This window comes from Clinocottus analis, unplaced genomic scaffold (genome assembly GCF_023055335.1).
Source record: "Clinocottus analis isolate CAN_PGR_092001 unplaced genomic scaffold, fCliAna1.0.p SCAF_23, whole genome shotgun sequence".
Lineage (NCBI taxonomy): Eukaryota > Metazoa > Chordata > Actinopteri > Perciformes > Cottidae > Clinocottus > Clinocottus analis.
The window spans coordinates 7,204,363-7,221,512 of record NW_027175965.1 but is presented as its reverse complement, the minus strand read 5'-3'; the positions used below and the strand labels follow the sequence as shown (position 1 = coordinate 7,221,512).

The 17,150-nt window shown below is 42.4% G+C and overlaps 1 protein-coding gene across 1 annotated transcript in view; it reads right to left on the bottom strand.

Annotated features, from left to right (window-relative positions):
• Positions 1-16,788, bottom strand: part of hmcn1 (hemicentin 1) — a 72,102-nt gene extending 55,314 nt beyond the window's left edge. Inside the window, exons 1-2 of the mRNA XM_068589770.1 lie at positions 16,444-16,788; positions 1,285-1,355 (exon numbers count right to left, since the gene is read on the bottom strand). Coding sequence (XP_068445871.1) covers positions 1,285-1,355; positions 16,444-16,699 — 327 coding nt within the window. The 5' untranslated portion in view covers positions 16,700-16,788. The remainder of the gene's footprint in view (positions 1-1,284; positions 1,356-16,443) is intronic.
• Positions 16,789-17,150: the final 362 nt, after the last annotated feature.

The following is a 17,150-nucleotide window of genomic DNA, read 5'->3' as shown; positions in this document are numbered from 1 at the left end:
GCTTATATTTTGAGTGTCTTTCTTTTAAAAGCATATTCATTATTTCAAAGTTAGCGTAAATGAACGACATGAACACATGAATAAAGAGAATGGGTGACGGACGGTATGTGTGACTGTGAGTGTTCAATCCTTCTGTCTCTCTGTCTCGTTGGTGGAGCCAAAAGACAAACGTCCTCTGCAGCATTCCAACAAAGTCAGTCTGAGGGGTTCACTTGTTAGCGAACATGCATCACCCCAAGAGAAACATCTGGAATGGAGTGACCCATGATTGTTGGCCGAGGGGTGTGTGTGTGTGTGTGTGTGTGTGTGTGTGTGTGTGTGTGTGTGCGTGTGTGTGTGTGTGTAAAGACAGGAACGCTCTGTCTCTCCCGAACCAGAACCGCCCCCTCCTTTCCCCAATTGTCCCCAACACTAAGCCTGATAACATAGCTGTGCACTTCTGCTCAAATATGTAGCTAACATTGAACATAACCTTTAAACCTTTCAATTTCAAGAACAAATGTTAATTCCAAAGAGTATCTTTTCCATGCACTCTGGCCAAAACCTCTTCAGGGGTTGTGCAGGTGAAAAGGTGAGGGGGGGGGGCAAAAAAAACAGACGCAGAAATAAAGCAGTAAGTGAGAGGAAACTGGATCTCTTCCATTCTACACACAACACGCTCAAGCACCAGATTAACTGAGGCAGATGCCAAGGATGCAAAGACGCTCGCCAAAAATCTTTTTCTTCAAAGCACAGACCTCCGAATGCTACTTATCTCTGTCCGCGTCCGTCCAGCTCTCTGTCATACGGAGACATGAAGAGTACCAGCTTTGCAGTCTTTCTGATTAGTTCAAGTAGTACGCAGCAGGCTTTCTGCTCATCTTCCTTCTGTACAACGTCTTTTATTTCTCCAAGCGATTGCACAAAAAATGTAAACTTGGCAGGACTCTGTTTAGCTTATTAACCATTCTTTGTTTTTGTGTGTACATTTGTTCGTAATGGTGCGGGAAGGCAAATAAACAGAGGATACGGATTCATTTGCAACAGCGAGGCCAACATATGGCCAAACAAAGCCATGAGTGTTATAACCTTTAGCTAACATTCATATGAAGGATGAAAACACAGTAATTGCAAGTCTCTTGCAATACATCATCGTTTTGAACTTCTTTCATCATTCAATGCAGACTGACCAATCAGCACACACATATTTCTACCCAGCCGTCTGGTGGGACGGCGGCCTCCTGCGTTTATCTGGACCAGATGACCTGATGCAGCTGGTTTGAGGAATGAGATCTCTGAACCCACCTGAACGTACAGCTCTCTCAGCTCATACTGGAACTTCTTGGGGTCTGTTGTGATTGTTACAGGTCCAATCTCTGCAAAGGAGACAGAAAGAAAAGAGGCTCTGTGATTAATAGGCCCACGGGCTGAAGTCTGCATCAGATGAATAACTGAAGCATTTGCGTTTTCCCAAATTCTTGTCCTTAACCAAATATTGCTTTTGGCAGAGGTGTACGGATGTCCAGATTAAAATGTCACAATATGAACTGCAGCAAGGAAAGGAGATATATTTCACTAACAGAGAAAGAAAGAGGGGAATGTGAGGAAGACACTTCTAGACTGACAGATGAGATGATAAAGGTCAAGAGCAATGAAAAGGAAAGTTGGAGTTGGAGTCTGAAAAAACGTTTCTCGAGACAAATGTGAATTATAAAAAGACTTTCAAGTCATTCTGTCATTGAGGCACCAAAGTGGATATCATCTACATGTCCTGGACCAGGATTTAAACTAGATAGTCTCCAAGACAGAGCAGACATAGATGCTAATCGATGAATCGAATAACTTTAACAATCCGCCCCGCCGTTGCTTTCTTGTCGTTATTACACTTCTTTAATTGCAGACGAAAACATGTTCATTCAGTTATTATTGCAATGTTCCTGAGTCAATGTCTGCTTATGGTTTGGTCGAAGTAGGGGCCTCTTCCACTGTACCATGAAAGTAGAGCGCTACCTCTGGACAGGGACAACATGGCCTGTGCTCTGTAGCTCTGCCAGTGTTTGGTAGTCACCGGCGTTTCTTAGCTTACTTTGTTCTATCCGTTAATGAGCTGCTAAGCCTCTTCTTGAGTCAAACTGTGTGACTTCAGCCACTGCAGCTGTGCTGTGGAATGAGCCTGATGAGGGGCTGCAAAAAGCACACACACACACACACACACGCACAGGCGCACACACACAGGCGCACACACCGCAGTTTTGTACATGCAAGCACATTGGAAAACAAGGTTTCCCTTGTTGAAGAGAGGGCAATTTCAGAGGATCCCTGACTTTTGAAAAAGGATACAGTTTGAACTGTTTTACAACAGTCTTAAATTTTGTCTTGAGGCCAGGGCTCAAATTCAGTGGAGTGCTGAGACTCCTCAAACATAATTATCATTGAGAACCTTCTATTCTCCTTCTGTTGAAAGTGATTTTTTTTAAAAAGTAAAACATTTAAGGTTGTTTGAGTTTGCAATGAGGAATCAGGAGCAGTTAATTTTCTTTGCAACCAGCATCGCCGTACATTTCTTCTTGAAAGCGCTCCACATGCCCTTTTAATTTCCATAATAACATACACAAAGAAACGAGAAAAAAAAAGAGGCTTTTTCCAAATGACCCACATTTTGGCATCCTTGTAAATCCTCATTGGGGGAGAGTGAAGGAACATTTGCAGCGATCAGAGACACTTTTTTTAAAAACTAACATGGAAATGTGTCTGGCTGCTCTGAGCGGAACGTCGACCTTCAGCCAAACTTTTTCAGAGATGGAAAAGCTGACATCTCTCTCCCTGTGGGAGAAGTTCCCATGACTGTTAGAAGTATTCTTTAGATTGATTCTAACCACGGCCACCGTCTTTGCACCTGAAGTGTGGGAAACCGCAGCTAACGCTCCTAAAAACAGTGTGAGACAAGATGAACCACACTCTTTAAACTCTACTGGTGTACCAATCGTTGACTTTGACATATCAAGATAACTAATATAAGATAATTACATTCAGAAATAAGAGCATGCTCCTTTATTGCCATTGCTAAAGATGAACTGTGATACTCGGGTGGTAAATAGGGAATAACGCTTTTATTTGCCTAAAAAGGTCCTGATATGTTGTGCAAGGGAACCATTGGTTCGACTCTCCAAATCTGCAGGGAACCTTCATTTGTGGAAATGACCCTTTCAAGATTTCCCTACTCACAATTCATGAGGTGCTCCTGAACAAGGCACTTAACCCCCACCAGTTCCACTGGGTTGATCTAACAGGGAAGCTCCCGGGCATGCATGTTTTTAACATAAAAAAAGTGTTTGAGGACGTGGGATAAGAGACACGACTCCACATATAAGGAAACGCTTAATGCTTTGTTCTTGCTTCCACACAGGAAATAGTTGTAATGCTTTCTCTGTGATGACAACAAGGCTCACATAAGGCTTGAACATGGCCAAGAGAATGAAGTCAGAGTTCAAAAATGTTCGAAAGTCTGAGAAGAAGTAACACCACAAGAGAGAACATGACCTGCTTCTCATCCTGCTTTCCTTCATCTGCTGTGTGAACGATCGACACAAATGTAATTCTACAAATAGTCCTGAAAGGATCAAAGCAAATAAATCCAGCATTGATCCGTTAATGACGAATGTAAACGCATGCATCTGCAAATCACGTGCAAGCACATGCACTTAAACACGCACAGAAAGTCTAATGGGATGGAACAAACTGGGCAACTTCCCAATGGCAAACTTAGTTTCACCTCCACTGACATTCGGTCTGAAAGTAATTAGCTGGGAGAGAGTTTCTCTTTTCTAACAACATCAGCCGTGAGGAATTCCAAGGGTGATGCATTGAAAGGTCGCAGCCTTTAATGTCTTTCAACCCAATAACTTCTGAATTCTGGCAGCACTGAGATTAATCTAACATTTCTTCGAAGTTGTGACCGTAACGTGATGCGACAGTTCGGGAAAGTTCTGCTCTTTAAATGCTCTGTGCCTCCAACTTGATATAGTTCATATAGTTTATACAGCAGCGATCAAATCTACCGTTGTTCTTTATTTTATTCCTGAAGACCAGAATGTTTCCAACTCACAAGTTCTCTGGTTTAGAAACACCAAATCACAAAGTCCACACAACCTACAGACCAACAGGAACCCTGAAACTAAACCTTCTGCTCATCAGCACCAAGAAAGTCACAAGCCTGTGCTATTTGTCTTACTTACAGACACACTTTCAAATGATTAGGAACAAAATCTGACCAATAAGCCAAGTTTTTCAAACTGATTTCATGAGCTATGTTCACATGTACCTACCAAATGAATGATCAGGCCATGATTTGCCTCCCCATCCTACAAAATCAGACCACAACATGTCGCTGTCACAGCACTTATCAGCAACTGAGGTCGTAAACACACATTGCTTTCTGCTATTCTGCTGACTCAGGTTAAAATCGTCCAGAAAGAGAGCGGCTGTCATCCAGCTATTTAGGCATAATTCACTTAATCAGTCCCGCTGAAAAATCACATGTGAAAGAACACACAGTGCTAATAGTGAGGACAATGTGCAGTCCCATATATACTGCACACAAAGGAGCAAACATGTTTGCAGACACTATGTGAGATAAGGCACGCAGGTCCACTTACACTCTTGACCTATGCATTAAACACACAAACAAATATGCTGTGGATAAGAAGTCAACGGCATCGCGCTCTATAATTACCTCCGCGTAAGCAGCTACATATGTTCTGTCTCTCTTGGGAAGGGGCAACACAACTAAATACTGAACACACTGCACGCAAACAACACTACGTAGAGGCCAATTGTTAGCATTCTTTATTTTGTAATTGTTAACCACCTTTTTATTCCATTTCTTTTAGTTACTAGAGTACGTATGTATTCTTAATGTCTGTCATCGGCGCTATTTGGCCACAAAATTTGATGAAAAAAATCACAGCACGTGACAAAGTTCACTCAAAACCTCCTTCAGCTCAGTTGCCGGGCGGAAAGTACGGGAGAACCAGAAGCAGGGCTGCACGGCCCTGACCGTCAGACTGCTGAAGTAAACGAAGGTTTTCTAAACAACAATCAGAAACATTCATGTTTTTTTTGTCCACAGGGACCGCCAAAATCAACACGAAACAAATTCCTCGTCGGTTTTTACTATTCTCTATTAAAATCTTCTTCCCTTTTGCTTTCATTTTTGACGAGGATATAAATCCCTAATTATTGCATTTGGTTGAATTGACCAGCTTTTCTCAGACACAATGGTGAAATCAGCCTGAAAGAATTTCCTAAACAGGAAATTGCAGCCTTGCAAAAAATGAGATCATGCTTTTTAACCAAGTTCATATGTATTGCCTATTTAAAAAGGAATAGCACAATGGAGAGGAAGTGGTTATTGTCCCTCTCACGGGATGATTTTATTTCTTTCGGGGGTTATTTCTGACACAACCATGCCCTCACTCCAGAACAATACCCACACTTGTAATGGTGCGCCATCAAAAATGGCTTCTTTCATCACACTGAGCCTCACTCGTACACATTTTGCTATTTTTTCCTCTCTCGCAGTCCAAGGTTTGAGAGGAATTCATCAAATAAAGTATTCGAATGTAGCTTTGCATGAAATCCATTCAAGCACCGCTTCCAACATCCGACCAGCTGTCAGTCATATTCTCCGTAATGCATCAAAAGCCAATGTTCTCATCACCGTCAACATGAAATGGTCACTCCTTTATTACTCTGCCTCCCTTTGTGTCTCCCTTATTCTCTTCCTCACCCTCGGTCTGTTAAACTGCACCTCTTACCCTGCCCCGCTCCTCCGGCTGCCATCTAATTATTGAGGTTCAGCCCGGAGCGACGGAGCTGACGACAGGCTCGATTTCCAAAACCGCCACAAACTGAACTTGTGATGGAAACTTCTTTTCCCACAACCAAGCGAGAACGCAGGACCACCGGGCAGCGAAAAGTCGAGCTGCGCGGCCTCGCCTGTCTCACTTCATTCGACCCGATTGGATCTGTCTCGGGGATTGGTGTGCCACGAAACCGCAGATCTCTAATAATGGCACTCATGAGTTAAAATGATCACACACAGCCTTTCGCACATAAACACACAGTGGGAAACCCGTGCACAAACCACACAGCATGTAATCCCTCCCAGATGCATCGCCTGATGAGGAGCGTGTTGCAGAGACAGATGACAGCTCTGAAAACCTTCAGCAGTCCTTCATCTGACTTCACAACCGGAGCCAGAGACCCAACACAGAAGGGGCTGCAGCCCGAGGGTGAGTCTTAATTGAGTGCGTGCCACGTGTGTGTGTGTGTGTGTGGATTTAGGATTGTCATTTTTGAGGATGTGGGCGATCACGGCGACCCTGCAATGAATGGACATCTTCTACCTGGATGTGTGTGTGTTTACGTGTGTGTATACTTGCATATCAATCTGTAAGTGTGTTAAATTTAAGAAGACAATGGAATTGTGAAAAAAAAACAATGTTGCTGGATTAACAATAATTAATGTGAACTAATTTTCGGCCTCCGATCTTTCCTGTCACTGTCCACTTTCCAGGAAAGAAGAAGTAGCATGAAAGTAATTGTATAAAACATCTAAGTGTAAAGATAACATGATATTGTTCATTGAACACTTTAATTTACACACTGGTACAATATTCACTTTAAGTATATTTAAGTACTTTCATACAATTCTTTATTCCATCTGTACATTTTTTATTCCATCTGTAAATGTAATATTCTTTTTATCTTATTACTTGTGAGCAGTGCTGCTGTAATCCTGTAATCTCCCCACTGAGGGACTAATAAAGGATTATCTTATCTTATTTGACATGCCAAATAGTATATAATGACCTGATAAAACTGTTCAGATATGCTGTTGGTGAGGTTGTTCAAACTAAAGTTATCTTACTTTGTGAAACTACAGTTTTCCTGCACACGCCTCCAACTGTGTCTCACTAACATGATGTGAGGAAATAATAGTTGTGGGTTCAAAATATCTGTCATCATGGGCCGTCTGGACGCTCAGTGATATTCATAAAAAATAGATCCCGACGTTATAAATGAATCATGGGTAGTAAAGTTAAGGAATTTAATATTGATTTCATACTGAACATTTATGTTTCTCCATCTGGTCTGAGAAAGGATGGGGTCAAGGGCAACGATCATATTAGACCAAATAAAGATGTCTTCACTTGAGGATCCATATAAACATTATCACATGTTGGCAGTCAAAGCCGTTAGTCTGATTCTCGCCACGAGCTGACCGAATGTGAAGTGTTTCTACAAAGAAAAACATGAAAGAAAGAGTTGAATGTGGTCTTGTCTTTGCGGTCGGGTGACTTTGAGTCTGATACCAGCCGCACGAGGAGAGCACAGAGCGATGTCGAAGCAAGAAGATGGAAAAACCAGGTGAATAATGTACCGTTTAAAACAGGATGGAGTATCATTAGAAAAGGAGTGTGAGTGTCACTGTCTGCTGTAATTGTCTTCATTAAGACAATGTCTCCATGCAACAAGAGAAAAATGTCAAACTTGTGATTCGGGGTTGTGTAACTGACTTCGTTGCATGCGTGGAGATGAGACCCACGTTATTCAAAGAAATCTGTAATGTTTCGTAAGTTCATTTTACTTTTCTGTACTATTGACCATTTTGGATTTCATTTTTTTCATTCGAGAGCTATTGAAGGTTAGTTTTAGTTCACTTTACAAAATAAATCCACAGAGGGTTTTGTGTTTGCAGCAAAGCACTTTTCAAAAGCAGATGTTTCACATAAAAGACATCCCCAATTCAACAACCTCAACTGGCTTTTCTGACAATAGAAGCTTTATTGAAGCCATACACACTCCAGTCGCGTCATAATGTTTTAAAACATGCCAGGTCCGCTATTGTTCTCTTTGACATCTTTAAATCCAAGTTTATGAATTACAAACATGGTATATTTTGAGACTACTTGGGTTTGACACAATCCTCAATCCTTGTCTAACCTGATCTCTTACCTGATTTCTGGGCGGAGGGACACCTTTGCATCACTTAAATAAGATCTTCGGGTCCCCACCTCACTGGTTGTGTTGTGCAATCTTCCTTACCCACAATGCATCACAGCAAATAGGTCAGACAGATGCTCATTTTATTGCCCGGACAACATGTCAAAGGCGAGCGGGAGGGCTGGAGAAGAGGATGAGAAAGACAATGCTGGGGCTTAGAGAGGCTTCAGCTTGTGTTGAGCCTCTCAATGCCTCTCACTGGAAAGGCAAAGACGGGCTGCAGCGCAACCAGAACCCACAGGCGTAGCTACATATGGTCTCCATCCTAGAAATCCACGCCAAAACTCAGCGACTTGACTGATGCTGACTCTATGACTCACTCTCAGAAAAAAAAAAATGCTTCAACAATTAAGTGTGACCTTTTAATTGTATTAATTTGCCATAAAAATCAAGTGCAAGGCTTTAAAATGAATCTCAAACGCAATAGAACAACCGCAAAACTGTAAAGCTCATGACTAAGTATTTTACGAGCGGTCCTGTAATTCCTGCATGCTCAAAAGTGACTGGGTGGTGTTTTCTGTTTTGTGTGCCTCTTTTGTTTTACTGAGGAAATTCTAATTGTGCGTGCTGAGCCGATGAGCACTGCCGACCACACACACACACACACACACACACACACAGGCAGTGACTTCCAAGTAGTGTGCTACAAGACTGCACTCACACCTGCCTAGTCATGTTGCTAAAATAACATTTATTTAAATTAATTATGAATTGTCATATGGAAAAGGTAATTATTGTTGTGTTTTGTTTGGCAGTTTTCAGTGAGCTCATCACGTGCTGTGGTTTATTAAAAAAAAAACTCAGGTTTCAGGCAGAATTATCCTATATTTGAAGATAATTAACAAAGATTTACCTATTTTGTGTTGTTTTAAGGGCTGTATGTTGAGGTCAGGGACTTTTGGAACAGAGAAAGCTCGCATAGAAAACACTGGTGGTCTTCATGATACATTACTTCCCACAATGCATATCCCTCAGAGGCAGGGGCAGAGGGCACTGACAGCGTGACCTTCAGCCTTGCAGGCTGTAATTCAGATTCCCAAAACACTTGTCGGGGACAGACACATTTGCCTCAATTAAAACCGCACAGGCCTGCATGTCAGTCAACCTTCTATTGCCTGGTTGTGTCATCTCTTCTGCTTTCCCTTGCGTCTATCTTTAAGTCCTTTCCCGCGGTGCCGACACATGCAGCCCTTCAGTAAACGCTTCAAGTTCGTCTGCAAGAGACAAGAAGGAAAGAAAAAGAAAACACCTGCAAAAACTGTAGGAAGGCTAAATGCATCAAGCATTTCATGCACAAAACACAATGTTTTCGATCACAGAGACCGACTGAGAACACCTTGAGCAAGTCTTCTTTCACAGCGAACCATGAGCTCATCTAGTACACACTGTCACTGAGAATATCCTGCGCATATATGGCTGTAAACCTAAAGTCCTGGGATTAATAGGATCATTAAATCTTTACAAGGTTGTCAAGGCCTGCTTGGTCTTTTTCAGCGTAATAGAGCTGGCCCAGTAGACAGAACTTAATTAACCTAAGAATAATTGGTGAACGTGCTAGCAACCACTTAACTATTTACATTTACAGTAGATGCAGTATTCATTAGGAGTCGTGTCTCTCACAGTGACATACACGTCCAATATTCACACTCCTTTAACCGCTTTTATGGTCTTGACTAAATACGGGTGGAGGGATATCATGTTCTTTAGAGATAAATGCTTCATTATGTTCAGCAGCCGTAGTTTGCCTGCCCTGTCCAGCTGAGAAGGTAGCGTATGGGGAGTTTAGCTGTTTAATAAAACAGTAAAAAGAAAAAGCTCCATGTTAAAAGCTCCATAGAGTCAGTAGACAATGCTGTGTAGTACATTTTCATTTCATGCCCTGTTAATATGCACGTGGCTTTATTCAATCTATTTAATGTATTCAAATGAGTTTAACCAAAACCTTTCAATGAATGTAGCCACAAAAACAAGTGCGGGGCTCGACTCCTGCTTCTGTCTTGAAGATTGTGTTGGATCATCATCCAGCTCACATGAACGTCTGCATGTGTTAAAGACAGAATAACTCAAAAGTGTCCTCCATCTGTTTCTATGGGAAGAACCACATCACTTGTGCATTAATGGTTAGAGAGTAAATGTCACTCTGAGCACACCAGCCAAGCTGCTGAAACCTTACATATGTTTCAACTAAAATGTACATAAACAGCTTAGACAGTAAAGACAATGAGGGCATGCCATACCAAACCATGGGGAGTGTTAAACTCTGGCAGCAGGTCTACGGACGTAAATCTTACGCGGTTCCAAATGAGTCCACCAGACCTTGAAAGTATGACGTAAAACAATAAAAATTAAATGAATCTGCCTTAAAAAGTTCCTTCGAAAAATACTTCCTTAATAATAATGTCTAGACTTCGATCTGTAGTCTAAATTGACTATAAAACTGGTGATTCGAGGAAAGCCGTCGTTAAAGGACCAACAGTAAGTGCTAAGGTTGTTGCTTGTTATTATTAGTAATAAAGCACAGAAAAATGCTGAGTGGCAAATACTAATATGTAACATAGTGTACGCATGTCTGCAGCCGGTATAGCTGGCATTCAGCAGCTGGAAACTATCCACATGGATTCCAGGGTTAGTGATTTTGAAAGGCTGGTTTGAGACACACATTGTCTTTGTAGGAGCATAAAGATGGATCAGTGTGTTGTTCATAATTATATTTGACGTGTTATGTGACTCAAGCCTTGAGCCACTTGAGCCGTGGACAGAAAAACACTGTCAGAGCAGCATTAGAAGGTGTTCCCCACCAACAAAGGCAAGCAGCTGTTATCAAAATCACCTGACTGGCCTCGGGTTGTTCAGGAGTGACAGGCTGCTTTATGCTGCGGACACACATGGTGAGAGTTAAGGATAGGTCAGGTAAACATGTCTGCCCCAGAACATGGGAAACACATCTTAGACATGCAGAAAAACGTGTGTTTGTGACACAATAAACTGCCTTCGTGAGACAATCTGGAAGTAATCATTATACCTTCATATATTTACCTGGCTGACACAGCAACTATCCTGATAGTGACATATTGCAGATATGAGATGTTAAAGTGCCTTTAAGTTGAACTATTTTCAAAATGGCCACTACGGGGCGAATCCCCTTGTCCTAATTAGAAATCTGATTGTATAAAAGTCTATGAGAAAACGTCCTTACTTTTGACTTGATTTATTGTGTAATGGTCTCAGTGGGTTTATAGGTTTGAATCTTCTTCAATAGAGCATGATATGTATTAAATGGGGGTGAGGAAAAAATCGCTACAGCATAGTATCGCGATATTTTGCATGGCAATATTGTATCAATCTTTTATTGAATAAATTATAAACCTTTTGGTCCTCGAATAATAAAATTCATTGCTTTTTCGGCTCTTTCATTTTGCTGCAATATGTTGACAAAGTTTTCCTTCGGAGACAATTTGCGGTGGAAAAAAAAAGATAAATCGCAATATTTAATATATCGCAGTATCGCGATAGTATCGAATCGGGACTCACGTATCGTGATAAAATCGAATCGTGGGACCTCTAGTGATTCCCACCCAGAGTATTTAGTTAATTAGGGTCCCAATTAGAGTAAAATAGATGCTAAAAGCAGAGTCTGTTTGGGGGCGTGGCTACCATGTGATTGAAAGGTCGCTACCAGAGTCGTATATGTAAGTGTTTCTACTAGTGTCACACATCCGCAGTCTACATATAGTCACTCACATTTACTAGTTGCAAAAATACAAAATACAAGATGCAACGGCCAAATTGCCGAACTCAAGGCTTTAAAACCGTAATCCACAATCCAACGGGGGAATGCAACAATGCATCCGCTTCTTGGCACAAAACCAACTTCCTCAGTCTGAACAAATGTTTAGTTTTATTGCATAAACTCTTCCTATTCTTCATTTCTTTTTCCTTTAAGTCTCAATTCCCTTCCAGCGATGAATCATAATGTCTTCACCCCAACGGCTTTGTCTCATCTAAAGTTTTCAATCTGTTTCTCCACTTTTGCACTGCAGCCCGTCCAACATTCACGCCTCCGCACTCAGACAGTTACCCGAGAGATGCTGGAACTCAAACAAAAAACAAGTAATAAAAGGTCACGAAGATATTGATGAGAGCCCAGACAGTGATGTCAAAGAGCCCTGAAGGTCCCAACCAGAGCTCAGCAACCTCAGGATGAGGCTCAGAACTCAACCGAGTATGAAAAACAAATCCAAAGCCGGCAGGGAAACCAAACCAACACAGTAAAGAGTACAAAGTAACAGAGACGTTTAACACATAGGTGATTCATGTAAATGACTGCCTCAAAAGAGCAACTACCTCAAATCTTTTCTTAACACCTTGGAATCTCTAAAGCTGTCACAGGGAACAAAATGGACAAAGTCTAAAGTGTCCGATGCAGCCCTGAGGTATGTGCTGACTGCCAAGATCAAAGAGAGATAACCTAAGAGCACCGATTACAAAGTTAAATAGAGTCAAAACATGAAACGCACATTGTTGTATGCCACACACTCCTCTCTCTTCATCTAACTCTTCAAAAAACCTCCACCTCTTTCTTTCGGCATTCCTGCCTAATAGCATCGTTATTGACTTGGTCCAGCTAAACGCAAGCTCCTTGTAATCTCACACAGGCGGGGCGGTCCAGACAACAACAAAAAACTGCTGCTCAGGAAAGAGGGAAACAAAGAGAAAAAGGAGATGGTGGAAAAGGACAATGACCATTAAGAAAGGAAGCTCGGAGATGCCTTTGATCATGCAGAGGAGGTTGAAGCAATCCCGTCATCTCCTCTCATCATTCCACGCCCAGTTTGGTCCATCTCCTTCTAACTAAAGTTCACCGGCTGAAAGAGGATGGCAAGACAGGCCATCGACTCTCTGCAGAGCGGCAGAACTCACAGCTCAAACACAAACACTAGACACCAATTTAACTTAAGCCAGAGACGGGGATGTTAAAGTCTAAAGTTCAAGCAAACTGATGTTAGTCAGATATCACTCAGTTTTAGCTTTGTTCTCCAACACACTGGATTTTAAATGAAACAATTACTTCAACAATTACTAGTGCTAACTTTTAACTGGTCCATATGCTTCAAACAAAGCCTGCTAGTCCGACCATCTCAAACCTTTTTAATGAGGTTATTGGGGAGCTTCATCTGACAATTATTGCAACTTTCCCAAATTGTCAATCACTTACACTTCATACAGTGATTGGCAAGGTGTGTGAAGATTAATAATTAATCAGATTTTTGATCGTCTCTCTCAAGCTTTCTTAATAATTCTTCACAGTCCACACAGATACTTGTATCACTTGTGTTATGTGCAAACGGTTGTTACACTACGAATGCCTTCCAGAAACGACAGGTCCAAAAGTGATCTATGTGAGTGGTTTATTGCCTTTGACACGTCAGACAACTGGTTCTACGAACCAACAGAGCTCTATCATTAGCTTTCAGGTTGTTTCATAATATATAAAATAGTTCAACAATCTGTGATTGAGGGAGATCGCATCCTGGCGAGGTCCAAAGCTTTACGCTTTACTGAACTAATTTAAGTTTATGTTAACATATCCTTTGCTTTCTGACATTTGCTCACCACTATGGAAAAAGGTTCAAATGCGCCACTTCTGATCTCGATACACACAACCTCCAATTAAAGCACAAAGTCAGAGCGTTAACCTTACAGTCATTGTTCCGTTTTAAATCCGTAACGCTGGAGTGCACAGCTAACGCTCCAAAAAAAAAAGTGTCCCCGACCCAAGGCCCTGGGTTCTGACCCATCTCAAACTCAGCTAATTAAAAACACACACTGACACACACAAACACACCCTCTCACAGCAAGATGAGTGTTTACAAGGACAAGCATACGTAGGTAAGGACGTCATGAAGAACGTAGAATCTGAGAGGACTGTGGAAACAAATCTGTGGACACGTGCACACACTCTTTTTACTCCCGACAGCACACCACTGACCTCGTAGAGTCTTTTTATTTGGTTAATCGGATAATTGCATAAACTAACAGTAATTATTGGATAAACGCCACACTTCCTGGCTTGGTAGTGGTAGTGGAAATAAAGTGAAATATTTGGCTGTAAACTTTTCAAATGTTCCAGGAGTCCAGAGAGTCTGCTCGCGACACACCTTTGACTCCTCGGCCTTAAGACTGGATTCCTCAATGACAGATCATCGTTCTCTGGACTGCAGCTACAGAGGAGAGATGCTCATGTGTACAGCTGTTAACCGTCTAGGAAGGCATTTCCCTGTGGATCCTCTCATGAAGTAAATGATATTTTCCCAACGTGCTAGTGTTTTCAAACTGGAGTGCAGAATACACAACCCCTGCGCTGTTGCAAAATGACTTGTGAAGTATCTTCTTTCTTTCTTTCTTTCTTTCTTTCTTTCTCCCCCTGCAGGATGAAAGAAAGGGGGAGGCTTCCTGACTGATCTTCCCACACAAGCCTGAACCCAATATCCAGGCATCCTCCTGACACTCTCGCTTCACACACACACACACACACAGAGGCCGAGGGAAACACAGACACACAAACACACTCTCCGATGTTTACCGTGTCAGATTGCAGTGTAAATAAGAGGGGAAGCTCCGAAGCCTCCGATTTAAAAGGAGCCAAATCAAACAGGAGGGGCTGCGTTATCGTACTCGGTCGGATGGAAAGCGGAGAAAGTGGATCTGTGTCAGACGGAAACGAACCCCAAATAAAAAGTTCTGAAAACAAAACTGATTCTCTCTCAGCGGGTCTGGGATACTGTCAGAGAAGAAGAAGAAGAAGAAGAAGAAGAAGAAGAAGAAGAAGAAGAAGAAGAAGAAGAAGAAGAAGAGAGGGCAGAACAACATTTGGGGGAATGTTTAGCCACCCCTCCTGATCATTCCTCTTCTCCCCGGGGTTTTGGAGAAAACGTTCTGATGTCCTTGTAAACATTTTAGAGAACAACCAACGTCACTTGATGGTGAGGGACCAACACAAAGACAAAGAGTTGCCAACACGGACTTTCTGGATCCCGCTGTTGCAGCTTCAGTTCACTGTAAGGGAGTCGTATAATGACTTCTTTAAAAACCGTTGCTTTGTCAAAATACAATGTATTACAGCTCTCTTATCATCTGCTAATGATATAACATGTGCCCCCCCCCCCCCCCTCCTCTCAAAGACACAATAATTAATTCATCATTTGTTACACTTTGTGTATACTGAGCGTGTTTCTTCCTGGAATATAATTATTATTCTAGGCACTGAATCTTTGACGAATTGAGTTTCATGAGAATTTGTGACATGCTGAAATGTAGCAGAGGAGAGCAAACATCTGGAAAAGGAATCTGTCTCTTCACCACACAGATCACCTCTGTCGATTCATCTCGTACTTTCTCTCAGTTGAACTGAGTATATTTTAAACACAATGAGGAGGATCATATGTTAAATTGTAGCTGCTGGCAGGATATTATACAAATAGTAATACATTGAGAGTCTGTGGTAAGAATTGAAGCTAAAATGCTTAAAAAAGGATCTATTGAGTGTTACACACACTTTGATTTCTGACCTTCATGAGGCCCATCTTGCACACTCGAACCCTTTGTTCTTGTCGATGGAGCCTGTTTTGGAGGAGGATGTTGAACACGTCTCACCTCCAAATCAGCACACACACCCTCATGCCATGGCATCACAGCAGCCTTTGACGGTGCTTTTGACCTCTCCTCACTCTTGATGTGAGTAATTATATGCGAACACAAAGTCTCTCCATCACCAAAACTTTCAAACTTAAAAATGAACCTCAAGTAAGATAGTCATGATAGAACATATACATTTTACTTGGAAAGAGATGTAACTAATGTAAGTCACTACATTGCCATACTCCCATAACACTTCCCAGGAGATTATTTAACACTGTTAATAATGATTATTTAACAACTCATTTGTAACTTCTCTTTTTTTTCATGGCAGTGCGCCTCTGACCTACAAGCCAGGGTTACTGCTAAGTAACCCAATGATATACTGTCTGGGCAATATTAGCTGTTTGAGAATGAGAGAGCACCCTCGGGTGATAATAATCATTGAGCTGCATTGCAAACATAAAGCCACACACTAACCCCGGCGGAATGCTAATGATAGTGACCGCCAGGCTGAACATCTGTGTGCGGAGACAAAATCCCCCAGAGTCCCTCCTCTGGAGGTGTGAGGAGCATTGGGGCGGATTGTGAGCAAACTATCACATTTCTCACTTTTTTCCCCCCCCGTGTGCTTTTGTTGTCACAGCAGAGAGTAAACACAAAATAATCCCCAAAAAGTGTGCAAAAAAAAATGTCATGCGCAATTCTTTTTACCACGACAGATGAGACTTTCACTCCAGACACGCTCCACCATTACATTACCTGGATCGTGGAAGGGGACCAGGGCAAAGTTGTACAACGTTTGCTTCGGTCTATTGAGGGAAGTTTCCAAAATCTTGGACGCGCCCTCGATGACTTGGACCAGGTCGTCGTACATGGAACCGGTTACATCAAAGACGAATGCCAGGGTGGATGCCCCCTCCGGGATGTCCTCCTTTGTGGCCCCGGGCCCCGGGTCTTGGCCGGCGGAAAACGACACCGACACCACCAGGGACAGCCACAGCAATCTGCTGCCCATTTCAGATCCAAGATGCTTCTCCTGCAAAGTTCTTGGAGGTTTCCTTCTCGCCAGTTGGGGACCTCAGGGTGAGTCTCGAAGTAAAGGTAGTGACATCGGGTTCTCAAACATGGACTGAAACGTATGCAGAACAACTTACAAAGGGTACAACAGCCAACAACACAAAAAAAAAATCGGGGAGGGGGGGGAAACGGAATCGGACTTTTCGTGGGCTTCTTCCTCTGCGGTGTCCGCGCGCACGAGTCAACCTCTCACTTCTCTGTGAGCAGGCGCGTCAGCGGGCTCAGCAGCTGCAGCAGTGCCTGTCGTCCTGTTGTCTACAGAGTCCAGGGCCCTTGTTCAGCTCTGTCATACAAAGACCCCCCTCTCAGCTGGGCAGAAGGGCTCCACGGCACAGGGCTAACCCGTGCAGAGTAGCTGCGCTCTGATTGGACGAGATGTTTCGGTGACT